This window comes from Acipenser ruthenus, chromosome 16, assembly GCF_902713425.1.
Source record: "Acipenser ruthenus chromosome 16, fAciRut3.2 maternal haplotype, whole genome shotgun sequence".
NCBI lineage: Eukaryota > Metazoa > Chordata > Actinopteri > Acipenseriformes > Acipenseridae > Acipenser > Acipenser ruthenus.
The window spans coordinates 2,570,287-2,589,228 of NC_081204.1; the positions used below are offsets into that span (position 1 = coordinate 2,570,287).

Below are 18,942 nucleotides of genomic sequence, written 5' to 3' on the forward strand. Positions count from 1 at the left end.
CAGTACAGTGTATATGGCAAGTTGTGCATTATTAGCTACATCCTGCCAGATGGCTTTTCTGTAAGGCTTCTAGTTAAAAATCTTCAAGTCTTATGTATTTATTGGTCTCCCAACACATTTAGCTCTACAAACCAAGTTAAAAATGAGAATTTAACAATTGCCATTTTCTCTATTAAAGTAGCGAATAGTCAGGAACACAGAATGCGAGCCTGTGAAACATGTGGTTTTCTGACAAATAAACCACACAATTGTCACCAAGTGTAAGCTGCTTGTCTGCGGCTCATGGTTTTTTGACTGACTTTTAACAGTGGTTTATTTTCCTACATGTATTATTATTATTATTATTATTATTATTATTATTATTATTATTATTATTATTATTATTATTTTTATTATTATTATTTTTTTAAATCTTTCAGTCTCTGCCTTCATATTGAAGTAGCAGTACTAAAAAATCATCGCGTGTCTCGTCTCTTTCCTCAGGCAAGAAGCACTGCTAGCTGCCATCAGTGAAAAAGATGCAAACATTGCCTTACTGGAGCTGTCTTCATCCAAGAAGAAGAAGACTCAGGAAGAGGTGATGGCGCTGAAGCGGGAGAAGGACAGGCTGGTTCACCAGTTGAAACAGCAGGTGAGTAGCTGCTCCTGCACTCGAAAAGTCATTTGCATTTTCCTATCTATCAATTCATAGTTTGGATCACCAGGAAATATTTGTCTACTAAGAGACCATGAGCGTAATCTAACCACAGCTTAAAAATACAGATGGCCAGCGCTGTTGAATGGTGTCTTTTCTTTTCCAGCAAAAGAGGCTAATTGGCAGGAATGTCCTGCTCCGATGGAGAGTGTCTTCTATTAGCAACCCAGCGTATTGACTAGTCCTGCTTTTTGTCAAGTGCAAGTGACTGGTTGTGGTCTACATAATTTCACCAGATGGCCATACTCTCTCAGAACAAATGTAGAATATATCTTGCCCGATTTTTGTCAAATTTGAGAAATATGTTTGTTTTTGTTTTTTGGGTTTTTTTTTTAAACATCTGGCTCTCTTAGAAAATAATATTGGTTTTATTTATAAGTTGAAAATGTGCCTAGTATACTTGAGGTTTTTTGTTTAAGTCATCAATTACATGTTCTGTATCTATCTTTCTGATGTGTGCTTACAATGATGATATAAACAAGTGACTGTTGCGTTAATCTTGTACCCTGGACAGTGTCAGGCACTAGGACCTTGACACTGCCTTGTGTGAACCTGTGTCTTTCTGCTATCATACTGTATTAACTGGTAAATGTTTAAAGAGGTAACACACGACACTGTCGTTCTTTTACACATGCTGCCACTTGAGTGGCTAAATTATTGAAATAATATAGTAATTCACAGTTTAGAAAAACACCTTCCGATAATTTCTTCTAAAATATCACTTTTATGAATTCAGAAAAAAAACACCAATTTACAAATAATAAAATAATTCTATTCAAGTGGTCTTAAATACGTATTCTTAGTTTTATAAAGTGGACGAATGTTTTTCTCTTTTGGTGCTAATGGCACTTTGGACTAAAAGGCTTTGTGAATTGCCCGCAATTAGTGCACTGTACGATAGAGCTGATTCCTGATGCAGGGGGCACAGCAGAGCTATCGGAAATAGACATTTTTGGAGGTAGAGAGGTTCAGTGACAGGTGAGCACCTGGTGCTGAGTGTTTTGCATGACATCCCTACAGTACAGAGAAACACCTGCTTCAGACATGGAAGATGACTGTAAGCCCCCTTTTTTAAATACAAGAACTTTCCTTTTAGGTAATGTCACTGTTTAAGCACTGTTTGTCTATTTAATCACAAACTGAAATGGCTGCTAATTGAGCTGAGCTGTAAATCTCAGCAGTCCTTAATTGCAAACTGAAATGGTAACTGTGCGGTATTGTTTGTCCTTCATAGCTTAGATTTATTGCTTTTAATCTTGGCCGCAGATAAAAAGGGGTTTGCAGTAATTACTATTCTTACAGCTGCAAGATGCCAGCTGTAAAAAGATAACTGGTAGCTTTATTCGATCTTATGTATCACTGATGTTTGCAGTGTGTTTGTTTGTATGTATATATGAGTGTATTCAAGCCTGTATTAGACCCCTTTTTGACTTATCTAGTGGGCCAGAGACACACATACTTTTAGCATGGGATTAAGCAATATATTACTAACAGTGGAACATTAACAAAAGCAGCTTCCTGCGCTCATTATAATCATAGTATAACCTCACAGGGCTTGTGAAGAAGTTTACAAATTGTTGTGTAATTAAGAAGGATCTGCTTCTGAAGCCAATAACCACACCACGAGGACGGATCACTGTAGCACTATGACACTGACGGGCTAGTTCAGTCATTTCACTTCTGTATTTGAACTCTTAACACGAGTTGATAAGTGCATGCAAAGTCCCAATACATACCCGCTCTGCTTAATAGTGCAGTTTGTTCTCTCTTTGCAAACAACTGAAGAAGTATTTTGACATTCATGCAAACTATTTACCCTCGGTACAGGTTTCTAGTTACTCACCAATGCCACCAGTTTTGAACATAAAGCTGAAATGTAAAATGATATGAAGACAGTATACGACTCAATTATTATTTGAAATATGTTAATATCCTTCTGCTTTTTTTTAGTCATTGTTGTTTATTTATTTTTTGCTGGTCAAAACTGGTTCAAATTATTCTTGTATTTTTTCTGAAAGGACAATATTAAAGTGAACGTTGTAGAACTACAGTGTATATGTATGTTTTCAAATTAAGAGCGACACGAAGCTGCAGTATAAATTAATGAAGCATACTTTTGAGACCATGTGTAGACGTCGGCATTCTGAAAGTGTTAAGAAACATGGAAAGGGCAAAGGGCTTCAAGGCTTTTCACTTTTTTTTTTCTCATTTAAGTCGCGTTAATGAAACATTTTAGCAATAACCAACTCCAGATGACTGATCAAAGCATAGCTCCCTTTACACCATCTTACTAAAATATTTTTGGAAGGACTGTTTCAATATTGCAATTTTACGACTACATATTGCCACTAAGCCACCAGGGCCATTACCAGTCAATCAAGGGTTTTTCAGTTCAATTAACCTGATCCCATGAAAATCCATTGTGAACTTCAGGCGGATATGAATTGCTTACAATTTGTTGGCTTTTCTCAAACAAGACTTTGGTTGTAAATGTCTTCTAAGTGGTTAGAGTTACAGATGTATGCACAGTGCCTTTGAAGCTATGAAATGACTACCGGTACATAAAAAAAAAAAACACCACCAGCTCTAGCGAAAACACAGGCAAGCCACCTTACTCTTGTAAGAGGGTTATTATAAGCACCAGTTGTACTATATTGATTGCTCAAAGATGCAAGTACAATACTCGCTGTATATCACTTTTGACATAGCCTCTTTATAATTATAGTCGTGGTCGTGGTTGGGTTGGCCCAAAAAGGAGAGCGAGCGCGTATGAATGTACCAACATTCATACATTCATATATACATCCATACTGTAAATGAAGCATCGTTTTCACAACAAAATATCATAAACACAATATTTTGTATTGTGTTTGAAACATAAAAGAACAAGCAAAGGTGTCTGTTTTTGAACAGCATGTTTTTTCTTAACGCAATAAAATAATTACAATGCAATTACATATTCATTAAAACTGTAAAGTAAAGAGGCTGATTTCTGAATTGAGCTAATATTATATGACCAAGACGCAACATAAAGCTCAGTACAGATTCTGAATGTTATATAGAATACAGTGCTGCTATATCATATATTCTTTGTAAGCGTAGACTGGTGTTTGTAGTCTAATTAGTGTGACTCTGCTGTATTGGGCAGCGAAACAAGATGTGTAACTACAGAGAATTTGTGCTATTTGAAACCTGATCACTAAAGAGTCAGTAGCCTCTGGGTCTGCAGGAAGTTCCCCTGCTGATCTCCAGGCCTGGGCTGTGTGCTTGGAAAGTATCTACAGATTGAAAAGAAAAAGCGACTTCAACTCACTAGACACAGGTCTGAGTACTGATTGGGTAGCAGCGTCGAACCTGTCCATAAAGCTGGATTTAAACACATTCCTGTTCATGTACATGAAACTGTTGTAAAGTTGTACGACTAATCCAACTTTATTTTAATAACAAAAACACACTTTGAAAGAACGTTCTTTTAAAGATTTGTAAACAGGGCCCACTGATTGGTAGGACCAGTGTTTACTGGAATTTGCAGAAATCACGGCAGTTTTCTCTGAAAGGACCCTACATTTTGCGAAATCACTTACAGTATATATGTCCGATTTTAATATTGGTGCCTAATAGCTGTGCCTTTCCAGCTCTGTGCAGCGACCGTGTTTCGAAGACAAGTTCCCTGGTCAAGTGCATTTTATTGAAAGTATTTAGCAGATCTTGATGATTGATGTTGGCTGCGCTTGTCAATATCAGTATTCCGATCTACTCTCGTCAACATCCTCAGGGGTCTGCTTTTGTTTGGTCAACATTGGGGTTGGAGGCATGACAAGAATGAGGGTTATTACAACAGTGATTCATATGTCTCCATGACTTTTGGTCTCTAGAAACAAAGGCTATGGCCACAAGAAAAGAAAAAAAAGGATTTGCTGTAACACTTACACTTATCTTTTTAGCACTTACCCAAATATTTCTATTTGCATTTTTTTTAAGTCATTGATGATGGTACAGACTGCCTTTTTGGGTATTTTTCTGATTGTGTGAAACAGGGCATTCCCAATAGAGAAAGCCATGAATACCAAAAATGGCAAATCTGACACAGATACACACCATGACTAAAAAGGAAAAGGTATCCTCTTCTATGAAAGTTTAAAAGCATCTCAGTTTTCTGAAGGTGCATTTTTGCAGTTCTGCCCTACTGTATTTTGCACAGAATGGAAGATTTTAGAATTAGAATAAGCTATTTATTTAACAAGTGGTTGCCTAAGTGATGGCTGAAGGCTGAATAAACATGAAATAGTGTTACCAATTCCATGTTGTTGGCGGTTTTAATCATTTACCATTTGAGGCAGGTTATTGGAAGAGAGAAAAAAAAGAAAAAACTTCAAAATGCTTTTCTGCATAAATGGAATTCTTTGTGACGCCAAACACTTACATGTTTTTCATCACATTGATAGATAGCTACATTGATGTAAAAAATGCAACAACCCAATAGCAGAATTAACTTCTGCTAATATTCTCAGTTTTTCACAGTCTGAGAGTTGCAAGTTACAGTACAGTGTAGATTAAATAAAGTACTATGTGACCCATAAATAGAGGCTTAAAAAAATAAGTTACCTGCAAGTTAATGTGTTTATATGTTATTTTACAGCTAACTATTTCCCCAAAACCTGCATTATGATTGTGCCATGGTGTATATACACTATACAGAATCTCAGTGTTTCTGTATATGCTTTAACATTGCAGCTGTAGTACTGCATTGCCTTTCACATTCTGTTACTAAAGCAAGCAAACGTGCCTTTCATAGAAACTGTGTCTACTTCAGTATCACCGTGGTGAGATGGCTCCTGAACAAGCCTGCCCTCTAGCTGTCACCCTGAGGTCATTTTAATTACTGCTGATAGCTCAGTTGGGTGCTCATACTTCAGTCCCCATGAAATCAGGCAGAGGAATACACCAATAGCTGCAGAAACGCAATGAAAGTTTAGCAGCTGCAGCAACGAGAGAAAGTTTAAAGGGGAGACCATGCTTTTCTCCTCTAGCGTGGCGATAGTACAGCCCAACACTGTGCAGCTCTGTTGAGTTTCACCTGCCTTTATAGCAGACCAATTATAAGTTAGATAAATAGGAGGGGGTGGGAGTATTTTTTAAGACGTCTGGTCAACATTTGGAGGTTTTTCTTCTCCGTTTCATGGTGCTCAGATGATCAGAGGGAACCTACCTCAGCAGTACCAGTTGCTTTGTATACATAACGCTGAGTGTTGGCCTTCAAAAGGAAGAACTGTTAGAAGTGGTTTGTTTAAATTTCACGACCAAATTGGAAGTATGACATCATCCATTTGCAGTTCTTATCCTGTGACACAGCTAATCCCCAACACCTCGTTGAAAGAGACACTTTCAGTATTCCATATATCATCTTGTTTAGTTTTAGCATTCCTTTTTGGAATAAGCTGAAAGATACAATAGGAAATTCAAGGCTATCAAATGATAAGGCAATGCACAAATACAATATATAAAACGTGGGTGGTTTGCAGAATGAACTTTAAGTTCATTACTTCATCTGAATACTTTTAAAAGAAGTTCAATGCAACAAAGGTCCTAGTTAATAAATATACATTGCAATTATTGACCTATTACATAAGGTGTTTAGTTAGACATCAGTTCCATGTCTTTGTGATTGACTCACTCTGTGGTCGTTGTGTGTTTCTTGATTTTCAAATACTCTTTATTTGTTTTTGTATGAATGTACAGGAAGTTGAATGAAAGTGCAATGTCTTCTTCTTGTCAATGGACTGCATATGTTTACTATCTGAGGTCCAGTTAGAATTGTATCTGCTTATTGGTCAATATGTGTTTTGTGGTTAAATGAAGAAACCTGCTCTTATCAGCAGTAAATACATTGTTATACCCTGGTTTCCCATTGTAACTCCATTGCATTGCATAGCAGCTCACATATGCTTATTCCTAGAGGCCCAGCAGTCCACAATGCCAGGAGTGTATGGATGATTGGCTACTCGATGGTATCCATTCTCAACACAAGGATTTTGTTAATTATAACGTTTCCTGCTCTCGGACAGTGTCAGAACACATCCCAAGCGTGTGGCCGGGTGCCAGTTTGTTCAACTAACCACTGCGTAAAGCAGTGCCAATCTCTCCCCTTTTTATTTCTGTGTGTTCTCCTCTGCTTGGCTCTATCTTTCTGGGATAAAGTGCCTTGCCCTGTTCTATTCTTCTGTTGTGTGCACAAGAATTGCAGAATGAGAATGTGGCTTTCTTGCGATTCTTTGGCAGTTCCGATGTGGTTTTGATTGTTTTAGTCATCAACGGAGTAGCTTGTTGGGTTACCGATTTCAGAGAGAGAGTGGGCGCAGTACTGTACCATTTTTATATGTGCCTGTCATGTTAGTTTATGGAATAGTATGTTTAATAAGTACATGTTCTTACAGATATGTTTCTTATAGATATTCATCTCGGAGGGGATTTATTGCAAGTTGAAGTAATGCATTCTGTCTTTTTAACTGGTTGTTTTAGCTTTGTAACAGCCTGTAATTATATTTTTGGTTGTTTTTGTATTGAGTTGAAAAGAAGAAAAAATACATCATTTATTTCTTGGTGAAGTTTATTACCACGTTAAGAGGTCTAAGGCAGTTTGTGTTGGAAACGGATTTGGTGGATGGGCCAGACAGATCTCAAAATGGACCATCAATGCAGCTTTTTGTTCAGCGTTTTGATTTGCACATTATACTCACCGCTTGCTCAGGCTGCTGGCAATATGTACTATAACAGTGTGCTCTCTGTGCTTATCAATATCCTAAGGCTGTTCATGTGCAGCAGCCTTGTGGCCTCGCACAAGATAAAAGAACCACAATCCTTTCAGGAAAGAGCCACATACGGCTATAGTCCGTAAGTTCAGACACCTGACGGAGACCATATTTACATTTCTTATCCCATGACAACACTAATCACCAGCACCTCATTAAAGGAGACACTTGTCCCACTAGTGCATTAAAAAATCATGTTTTAATAAAGTACAGCTGTGGGTTGAAAACTTTCAACCACAGAACCACAAAAGATTTCTCACTTATTCTACCTACTTACAGAGCACAAAAACAAAACTGTTTAATGAACAATCTGATGAAATGAATAGTTTGAGTGTGGACTTTGGTATTCAGACCTGTTGGCTCTAGCCTATTGTTCGGGAGTAGATTTATTGTACAGTCTGGCTTTTCAAAAAAAATATCTTCATGTGCAAAATCCCCCCTCAAAAAAAAGAAAAACAGATCGCAATTAAAAGACATTATCTCATTCAACAATTTTGCATCCAATACATATGGCCAGCCTAAAGTGAAAATACTGTAGTCTTTTTTTTTCCTGATTGAAGTTTGTAATACCATTAAACATTACATAGCTGCTTCTACTAGATACTACTGCATATTGCTCAAGACTTGTTAATAGTCTCGACTATTTATTCATCTATATATTTTGTATATTGTATACTACTACGTAGTACTTGAGTCTCCTGCCTGAACTACAATAAGCCCCAGTCAGTGCCCAGAGCTGGGTCATCAGGGACACTTTGGTTCACTTGGAAGTATCCTGCTGGCTCATTCTCTTATAAAACACTTGCTCTCTAATTGAGACAGCAAAGATCCCCTCTCAAGCTCCATCAGCCAAATAATACCATGTTTGACGAGAATCTGAAAATGTAGTGCGCTGCTAATGGTCTTCAGATCCCAGTTTGCTTCGTAATGGTTGGGTAATGGCAGCCTGCGCCGCCACGCTAGTCCAAAACGACCCCCCGCCCCACCCTTTCCTCTTTTTTTTTCTTTTCTTTCTATATATATTACCAGCCTCTATAGGCATAACCGCCATGGCTGAATCATGCGGCACAAGAGGTTCTGGAATGTCCCCGTGTAAACTAGCGTGCTGGGTGCTCTTGATGCCCCCCTGATGTGATGACAGCTGAAGGGACTGCCTTGCAGCTCAGTGGCCTTGTGCCCAGGCATATTTGACATGCATGTCTTTGGCCATGGAGCTGCAGCTAATTAAAAGGAGAAAGTGGCAAATACTTAACAGTTTAAATAATGCCCTGTCCTCTTTACACCCTAAACTAATTTTCTGCACTTTCAAACAGCTCAAATAAAGGTAACATCTTGGTACAAGTCACACCAGATCTATTAATTATTAAGAGTATGTTGCATCTGATCTCTTAAAGTTAGATTTATACCAAAAAGAATAACAACTATTCCAGGTAGGTAGGTAGGTAGGTAGGTAGGTAGGTAGGTTTGCACATCCAGGCAAACATTTTGGTGAATGCCATCATCAGTGTTATGATAAAGACATTGGCAGAAATGTTTGTCTACTTGACTGATCCATTAAGGTTAGCAATGGTTTTATCAGCATGCTATTTTTTTATGTACAGTAACTGTTGGTGTGCAATGGAATGGTTTTAAAATCTTACAGTTGACAATGTCTTAAAATGAAGGAGTAGGTGTGAATCTAATTTAAATAGTTTATATTGAGTACAATTCTAAAACAAATAAGAACGATTACAATTATAGAACAAATAAGAATCAACTTAACACAACTTACAAGCCTATAAATGAAATGTCTGAGTTGTTTATTTCTTGTTTGGTGATTTGGAGTAAATAGCTTTTAGTACCTGAGGCAAGTTAGCTGACAAGAAGGTTAAGTACTGTATGCAGGAATATAGATAGATATACACCTATCTGATACAGATACTTACTGAACAGCGCATGTTATTTTTACCACTTGATATACAAGGCCCACACTTACTGTGGAGATTTGGCTTTTAAAAGTATGTAAACATACTAAAACCACTTTCAGTGTTTGGCAACTTAAGCAGTTTTTATGTACTTTACCTTTTATGTTTAATTAATCATCAGACTGATGGATGAGAATTCCGGGCTCTCATTCTTATCTTGTTTGTTGACTTATTTAATAAAATAAAAATATGTATACAGGATTTTTGGAGCGCCCTGTATGAACCAGGATTTTGTTAGTGCTCAGAGGTAGGTAGCTACAAGTGCTTTCTGTGTCATGGCAACCTGTGGTGCAATCTGAATTTTGGAAAGAGGACTTTCTGGCTGTATATACTGCAGGAAATTATCCAGTCTTAATAAGCATACTCAACATACATACAGACTACCAGCACACAATTGCAATGGTAGACCAATAGTGGAGACACACAAGCACGCCTAATGCATGTCCATTGACTGTGTATTAACTGAACCTCGGTAAGTAGGTTATTCATAACGATTAAAGGCTGATTTATGCCATGCAAAATAAAGTTTATTGCAGCTTAGCTCAGAGAGGTGCCATAGGTGAACGCAGCCTGTTTTAAGATGGTCTCGGATGTACACTAAATGTGTGTCTTTTATTTGTTCACAGACACAAAACCGGATGAAGCTGATGGCTGATAGCTATGATGATGACCATCACCATCACCACCCACCACAGCAGCACCCACAGCACCATACGCAGCAACATCAGCACCCACAACAGCACCATCCTCACCCACACCCACACCCACAGCACCACCCTCAACACCGCTCTCCAGCCAGACCCCTGCACGCCAACCACAGGCCCTCTCCTGATCAGGTCAGCCTCTCTCGCTCTCTTCTATACCATCTGTAGAGTATCAGAAACCAGCGTGGTTTCATCTCCTAGGTTTCTTTTTCAGTACCTCTTCAACCCTTTTCATTTCTGAATTATATTTGTATTTTGTCGAGCTCCTTTATTGAGTATACACGAGAACAGGACAACAGTTGTGGCGCTAAGATGTGGCAGGAACTGGGAATTAAAGGGTTAAAGTCATTTAGTTTTTATGTACCAGGAATATGTTTTGTATGCCAATGTTCCGAAAATGAAGAAAAGTATGTCGTCTTAGCACACAACAGGCTGCAAAATCTGCAGTGGGAAAAGTTCACTGGCAAAAATGCATCTGCTTTTCTGTTAATTAAAAAGAAAACCAAACAGAGAAACTTGCTTCCAATTTGACACGTTTCGAGTTTGAATACTTACATTACGAGAAAGAAGGGTGAACAGTTCGGGGAGAAAACAGTAGAATATATATTGACTTAATTCCTGGAAGCTGCTGAACTATAAATAATCCTTGAAACAGAATATACCACGGTTTATATTTAAATTGCTAATGAAGTGGGCAAAGACATGTGTGGTAAATATTCACAGAAAACATATAGTTAAAAGCCTAGTTTTGTCTCATTAAGAAAGCAATGAGCTTCAGGGCACAAGACACCAGACGGCCTTGAACTTTGCTGTTTATATTAAGCTCCATGTGTCTCGTATCATGTTGTTGCCTGCAGGACGAATAATAAGACTTGCTTTCCAAATGACAGTCATTTTTATTATTAGCTGGTTGCTTCAGTTAATCTTTCAGCAGTTCAAAAACATCATCCTCAGGTGTCGGGTGTTGTGCTTCATCGAGCCTGAACTGCAGCCATCAGGACACCTCAGACTCCTTCACAATGAACTTCATTGTTTAGTTGTAATTTTCAGGAGGATGTGTTTCCAAATGGGAATTTGGTTTGTTTTCTAGCACATTGTTTGCATGTCTCTTTTTGTTGTGTCCACACCCCACCACCCCCCACCACCCCCACCCCTCTCCCACCTTCCCAGTGTGCACTTCAAAAAGCACACTGCAGCCAGTCTCCGGGTCACGGCACCTATGTAGGCTGGGTGTGAACCGGCTACCCCACTCAACGCAAGCGAGCATCTTAACCACAATGCAAAAGAGCCAGGCTCGTCTACATTCTTGATTTTAGAGCTTTAACTTAATCTTATCTCACCGACTGGGGTCAGGACAGAATCTGTAACGGCAGTGTATCACACATACTGCGGCATGTATTTTTGGCATAATGTTTTGATATTTTTAATCACACATCATTGGTCATTAATCACCTGAGGAATACGTTTCTCAACTTCTTTGGAAGCATTCGTCAGAAGAAAGATATTTTTCTAGGCATCATAGCGTGTCCAGATTACACTGCAACACTGCTTGTCGCTTTCTGCATCCACAATACCCCATTCATTTCAATCAGAGCACCTGCATTGTTGCAGGAGGGAACGTGATCTGGATGAATTCCATTTCTCTTGGGGGAAGTTGAGAAATGTTTTTTTCCAACTGATTTAGGACCTATGATCTGTGAATAGAAATATCAAAGCAATCTGAGTATGTTGAAAAATGTATATTACTGCGATGCAGCAAAGGTAACATATTTGGTGTTTTGTAACACTTTAATTCAGATTTGAACAGAGAAAGACCTCAAACTTTACTGTGTAGGAGGATTATAGACTTTACAGTGAAGTTTAAATTTGGATGGATGCATTGGTTAAATAAAAAAATACATCAACTTGCAAAGCATGAATACTGTTGCCATGTTTTTATTATTGTGTTAGAATTCTGCTATGGGTGTATATTTTATAAATGATTTCTTGTTTTGCAATGAAGCAAGCCTGCACACATTAATTATTTTTAAGGCACATTCCTGGACTGTACAATAAAGTTAGCAGAATAAAACTCTTTAACCAGTTTACGAGGCTGTAGTATAATCCCAGTCCACCGGTTGTAGCTTGTGTTTAGATTCTTTTGTTATGAGTCACTTTTCCCATTCTCTGTATGGCTGCATCCTATAGAATTGTGCAGGCTGTACCTTGATGCACTTTGATTGACATGTGGTTTTATTATAACACACACCTCTTTCTCAGGGATAACTATAGTCCAGTATTACACTTAGCAGTGGGTGGTTTGTTGACTTTGTGCACAGATGTTGGTCTTTTTCTAAACCACATCGGATATTGGCTAGATTGTAAATGCATAATAGTCAGCTGTTGTAAAAGAAAAAGAGAATACATTCCCTGAGTAAATATACTGGCGGAAAGAATATAACTTAAATTGTACACATGGAAAAGGCCTTAAGTAATTTGCAAGAGGATTTGATTTAAATCAGGAAATCACTGAATCGTCCCAGAGAAATCTTAGAGGATTTGGATACCAATTGCCTACATATTCCAGACATATTTTAAGTTCATTGTAATGTACAGTGGGACCTGTTCAAAAACAAAAAACCTACAAAGCAAGTCAAAAGATTAGATTTTTCAATCTGGATCATGTAACGTCCTTTTCACACAGCATTCATCCCACAGTGCTGTATCAAATGCAGCCGCTATTCAAAAAATTCAGTTTTGGTCCAGTCTGTAATAGAAAGTAAAAGAAGGAGAAAGTAGCCGTAAGGATATTTTAAGACGTTAGACCACAATGAATTTCCTTTGGAATATACAGCTTCGCTTACAGTGCGTCTGGGAGCATTGCAGATTTTTAATGGCCAAAGCACGTTGCATGTGTTTCTGAAACCCAAACTAAATAGCCTGAGCAGACCGTTACCAACTTCAGTGAGAGAAGGGTACGTGCGTACGTCAGCAGGGTAAGTCCGCGTCCCTGTGGAAACTGCTGAAAAACAGAACAAAGGTAAAAGGAACAAAGGGAATTCAAGTTGCAAATCTGTATGTAGTTACAAGAAAAGAGTGATTTAAACGGTATGTCACCGGCTAGCACTACAAAGAAGACTATAAATTTCTCCAAAGCAAATCTAATTTCACAGCCCACTGCTCATGGGAAGCTTGGGGTTTGTGCGCTGTATTTTTGTCTCGAGTAATATGCAAGTATATTGCTGGAACATCTTATTTACTTAACGGCTGGGATCAATAAGCTTGATGGTCACGCAATGCTTTGTTTGAAACGCTCGTATTTAGCTGCCCCGTTTCACGCCAAAAAACATAACTGTATCCATGCTTCACCGAGAAATCTGAAACTAAATTTAAACAGAAAAATGATTTCAGCTGAACCTTTATGGAGTTTGAAGCCCAGGATATTTATTGAGCAATAGAGATTGAACCTCTTCACTTCCAACCATAGGGATGCTAAAGGTGGTTTATTTAAGTTTGAAGCAGATGTCTTTTATTATTTAAACAATACTATTTGAACCATACATGATACAAATTATATTAAATAACAAAATTTGGGGAATAAATTACAGAAGATTTCACGTTTGCTTGCATCTAAAGTACTGAGCATAATGGCATTTAAAAACATGGTCAGTAAACAGTTGGCAGCGACACACGGGAATGTTAACTTGGTCATACAGTAGAAAGCTGTTTGATTTAAGTGGCCTCGGAGCTGGCTAATGCCCACATCTTAATGAGCGGTGGTGAAGATGTTAAACCCTCACAAGCAGACACACAAAGGAGGGCGTTACAAGCCCGTTCAGGGAGGGACTCACACTTCTGCTGCCATTTCTGTAGCGAGGGAGACTGGGAGTGTTTTCTGTTTTAAACTGTGTTGTTTTATAACCTTACAAATACGTATATTTGTAATCAAACCGCACATATTGTTTTTTAAATGTTGTCAAGTCAAATCATAAAGCATCTCAATGATTGAACATCAACAGCGTGGCTAGGTAACCCATTCTTACCCTCACCCCTCTATGTAAAGAAGTGTCTCTTACAAAGGGTAGTATGGAGCTCCATTGTTATTTGTGTAATTGTTATTGTTATTTGGCTGCTAATGTAACAGTATTTCATCGCTTGACATGAGAGCACAGAACTGTGTTCTTACATAAAGTAACAAGAGACTGTGATGTGCAATCTGCTGCTAGTGCTGTTAGTATTATAATTTTCTCATTTCCCCACTGTTGCACCTGTGTTTATGCGTGCACTTTACGTTCAAAGCCTCTTAAGATGTGCGTCATAAGATTTGCCTTTTATAAAGAGACCCGAGTGTATGCTAATTGTATTCCAGGCGTAAAGGATTAGCTTGCACATTATAAAGCTTAAGCAAGGAACCTCAAATTATGTTTTTGTGAGTCAAGTGATCTGAACTCCTGTCTTGATAGAAGTGGGCCTAGAAGAACCAGGCTTGGACGCAGGGTCGGCACAGAGATCAAACAGCAGCACCTAAATAGCTAACAAAATAAATGATGTGACTTGCTGTCAGGGGAGGAGTAGAAAAAGGTCACGAGACAGATAAATGCAATGCAATGGATCAATCACCCTTGCATTCCTCAGCTGACTTTACTCAAACGCTAATGTATATCCATTACTATTAAATGCTATTGTACGTATCACGAATACAACTTTTTTTAAAGAAAACAAATCATGAAGCAATTCTATATTAATTGCAGTGTATATATTAATTGCAGTGTATATATTAATTGCAGTGTAATGCTGGCTCCAGGGATCAGCTTATTTGCAACCTCCCTGGTGCATCAGCACCATCAGGAATGGGCTGGGTGAGGCATTTCGCAGAGGTCATCAGGTGGGCACCTCCTGTCTTCTGTGTTTTATCGACTAGCCCACAACACCACGGGAAGGCTCAACAGTGATGCTGGCATCCCAGCACCACTCCCCTCCATCCCCCACCCAACCCAGCTCATTTTACTTACCTTAGCCATCCATTCCTTTCCATTGATGTTAACTTCATCTGTCACTGCTCTTTTGAGAGGTGATTTGGACATCACTGATAATCAGACGTGAGAAATTGAATTCTCACAGTGTTGCGGTTGCCTTTGTTTGGATTTACCTTTTTGTTAGCCTAATACCTTACCAAATTCTTGGTAGTTTGCTGCTTAGGTAAAAGCCATTGGCAAACAATCCCTCCTAATCCGTCTTGCTTCAGTTCTGAAGTGGGATGTTCATTTTGGCGTGAGTAGATTGATGAAAGATATTTATAGAACGCACAGCCCCCTAAGTATGCATGCTTAGACTTCACCTGTCGAGAATGGGGTTCAAAGTGATGCTCCTGATATGAAGGATGTTGACAGGGTCACGCACTAGGCTCAGAACCCCCTTTTTCTCCTTGATCTTAAGCACCCAGTGAGCAAGCAGGAACTTGGTTTTAAAGACCCTAGGAACACACGTCATCTTTGACAGCATTTAGAGCCTGTGCACTATGGTGATGTGGTGATCAATGGAAAACATGCAGTATATTTTCAAGCACTTATTGAAAAATAAGATAATCTTCACAAGAGGCTTTTTATCTACTAATCACCCACAGTATCCCCTATGTTGCCTTCCCTTTTGCAAGCCTTCTTTTGATGTGGGCTTTAGCAAACCATAAACATTTTTTTTAAGCAAAATAAAAAAATGAAACCTCAAGCAAACAATAACAAGTCATGCTAGACACGCTAGATACATTTCTTAAACAGCAGTTTCTGTTGAGTTTTCACAATATTGGTGTGTGATGCTATTACACAGATATTCCCAGTTGAATGTTTGCTACCATATTAAGCAGTGATCAAGCTGTTTTCATGTGGAACAAATAACATCAAGACCAAAGAGCTTCAGAAAAAGAAAAAACACAAGCCCCTTTTCCCTCTGTTATAAGAACTTCCATCACTGAATGGTATTCCCCTGGGACACAAAATACTGAAGAGTAATGTTATAAAATGTCTAAGGGGGCTTTTGGGCAGCAGATGAACTGAGAACCAATTCAGCGTATAGTTTCTGCAAAGCTTTACGAAGAAACAAGAGGAGTGGAAGCTCACATTTCAGTAGTCTGATTGAGCCTGGCAAAGGTGCTGCTTCCTTTGGTGATGATATAATCATATATCCCACAAGGGAAATAAAGGCTGTCACCAGGCGTTTTAGCAACTTGTTTATTGCTTCCAACACAGCTCCGTGCCCATCAGCAGCAGCGATGGACACACACTGGTCACTCCCCTGCTGCTCCCAACTGTTCCAAATGTTTCATGGCTTGCAGCATTCCATGGAATGGATCACCATGGGGACCATTGAACCTACACGTACAGAAATAAATCACTATTAAGTTACATCAGAGTGGGAGAAACATTTGTGAAAACCCAAGACTCAAATGTTCTCTAAAGAAATTTAAATGTTTATCGCGCTTAGAATTTCTATCTGCTATTCTTTCCAATTCCTTTTTGGTCTTTTTTTTTTGGCATCTTCAGATTTATAAGGATTGCAGAAGGAATTTAGCCAGACTTGCACTAGGTTATATGATGGCTGTGTTTATATTCCCTGTCAAATTTCTTCACTTAATTCAACAGCAAGCAAGTTATCCATCCTAACATCTGGTTTTTAATAACGGATGACACCTGGAAGCCCTTTCTGTGCATAGTATGGACGGAGAACGAAGTGATACTTTCAACATTAATGCAATGATAAAAAAAAAAACTTGTCTGCTTCAGTTAGATTTAAAAAAAAAGATATAGTCTTTCTGCTTATTGTGAGTTTTAATAAACTGTCAAGGGTTTGGCAGGTAACATGCAATATACATGTATGGAAAATGTACTCTGGATTATTTGTATATTAACTTACACACAATTACTGTGTTGGGACCCTTATAAAAGTGTACCAGATCAAAAGCATAGTAAAGTGTAAAAGCATGACAGAGCGAAGGTAAGCGTAGTAAATCCCATAGAGGTATGGTACAGCATGGGATACTGTAGTAAATGCATACTATAACCATGGGAACAGCATTGGGAAAAACAGCCAAATTACTGCACAACTTTACTATAGTAAACTTGTATACGTTGTTGCTTAAAAGTTGTTTTTAAAAGTTTTTTTTTTGTTGTTTTGTTTTTTTACAAATACTAAGATTTGCTAACCTTTGACCCAAGTCTTCTTTAAAGTTCAGACTGTGATGAGTGATAACCTGACCAATTTTGTCTTCATAATTGTGGCCCTTTTTTAAGTATGGGGCAAGTGGACAGCAAAACTTGAGTTAATGGTTCCTGCGCTTCAGTACTTGAGGTATTATGGTATTATTTTAACTGACTTGCGTTTGCTAGATTTCAGAGTACGATTATCAGAACCCTCTTGAACCCCGCCCAAAAGTTAAAGCAGTCACTTTTTACAGAAATGTAACATGAATGTTCTTCTTTTCTGTATTCTATGGAATCGTCTCATCTGTGTCTTGGTTAATTCAAGAATTGTACATGTAGGGTTCATTAAATTAAATAATGTATTCACTTTAAACTACTGTAATTCAATTATTTAATTTTTCAACATTACGAATGAATCATGAAAAATCAGGACAGTCTTAGTATTATTGTTACCAGTGTTGGAGCATGGCGTGGAAATATTAGGATTTCAGCAATGGGCTTCCTGTAGGTGTTACAGTTTCTTATTGGCCTCTGATGATTGTCAGTGCCTGGGCATGAAGCAATTAAGCAACTTAAATAAAAAATAATGCTTGTTTTTTTTTGGGCATCCTATTTAATACTGGTAAATATTAATGCATATACATTCAGCAGTTTCTAATCCTTCATGACAACCCTGCAGTTGGATATAACTCACAGATTGAAAAAGCTGTAAAGTTCCTGAGGAAGGCATGCTTGCTTATCTTCCCTGTGTCCTTTTTCTTGTAGGTACAGGTCAGACGGTACACTTCAGATGAATGCAGATTTGTGTATTTGTTGGGGTTGATGCTAATGCCACTAACCTTGTTTACTGTCTAACTCATGTTTCCACCAACAAAGATTAACATGCCCCATTGCTTGAAGCTAAATAACCACTCTTTTTTTTCTTCTTTCAATGCTGACATCACATGGCTTCTGACCTTTCAACCAATAGGACGATGAGGAGGGCATATGGGCGTAAGTGTTCCCATAAACCAAAGCTCCAGTTTTGTTCTGAGGGGTGAGAGCCCGTTTTTTTTTCACTAATTTTATGTCTTAATGTTTTTTTGTTGTTGTTGTTGGTTTTTTTTTTTGTTTCTTTTTAAAGTTCAGTGTATTGGCATTGCATGTGAGTGTTTTGCATATCGGTGTGTGTTTGCGTCCTTTTTTTTTTGGTATTTTTTTGGGTGCTTGTCTGCTTATTTATTAGATGACTTTCAAAGTCCAGATTTTGCTTTATTATTACATGTATGTGAAAGTATGAAATCACACACCTGAAAAAGGAGTGTTGTAGTCCCTTAACTCAGGAACTATCTTAGCAGGATGTTGACAGTTCATGGAAAATATGAGGTAGGAATATAGTTCTAGGTACAAATTGTACCCTGTATGTGGCCAAGAAACTGTGTTTATATGTGTGTGAGTATCATGCCTAAGTAATGCAATATATCGCAGACATATTTTATCTTTATGTATCGAATATAACATATATGATTTTAAGTAATACAAGTTGCCTGGTTTCACAAATATAGTTACTAATGTCATAGGTACACCATAAAGTTAATAGTAAGTTAATAGTGGGGTGGG

At 38.2% G+C, this 18,942-nt stretch overlaps 1 protein-coding gene across 15 annotated transcripts in view; it reads left to right on the plus strand.

Moving 5' to 3' along the window:
• LOC117963517 (ERC protein 2-like) overlaps positions 1-18,942 on the plus strand; it is a 262,184-nt gene that overhangs the window by 180,487 nt on the left and 62,755 nt on the right. For 11 of the 15 annotated variants that reach the window (XM_058988385.1, XM_058988384.1, XM_058988392.1 and 8 more), the window contains 2 exons: positions 484-631; positions 10,094-10,303. In XM_058988385.1, coding sequence (XP_058844368.1) covers positions 484-631; positions 10,094-10,303 — 358 coding nt within the window. Of the gene's footprint in view, positions 1-483; positions 632-10,093; positions 10,304-18,313; positions 18,380-18,942 lie in introns of all 15 variants that reach the window. The other 4 variants (XM_058988394.1, XM_058988397.1, XM_058988398.1 and 1 more) reach the window with 2 other exon arrangements.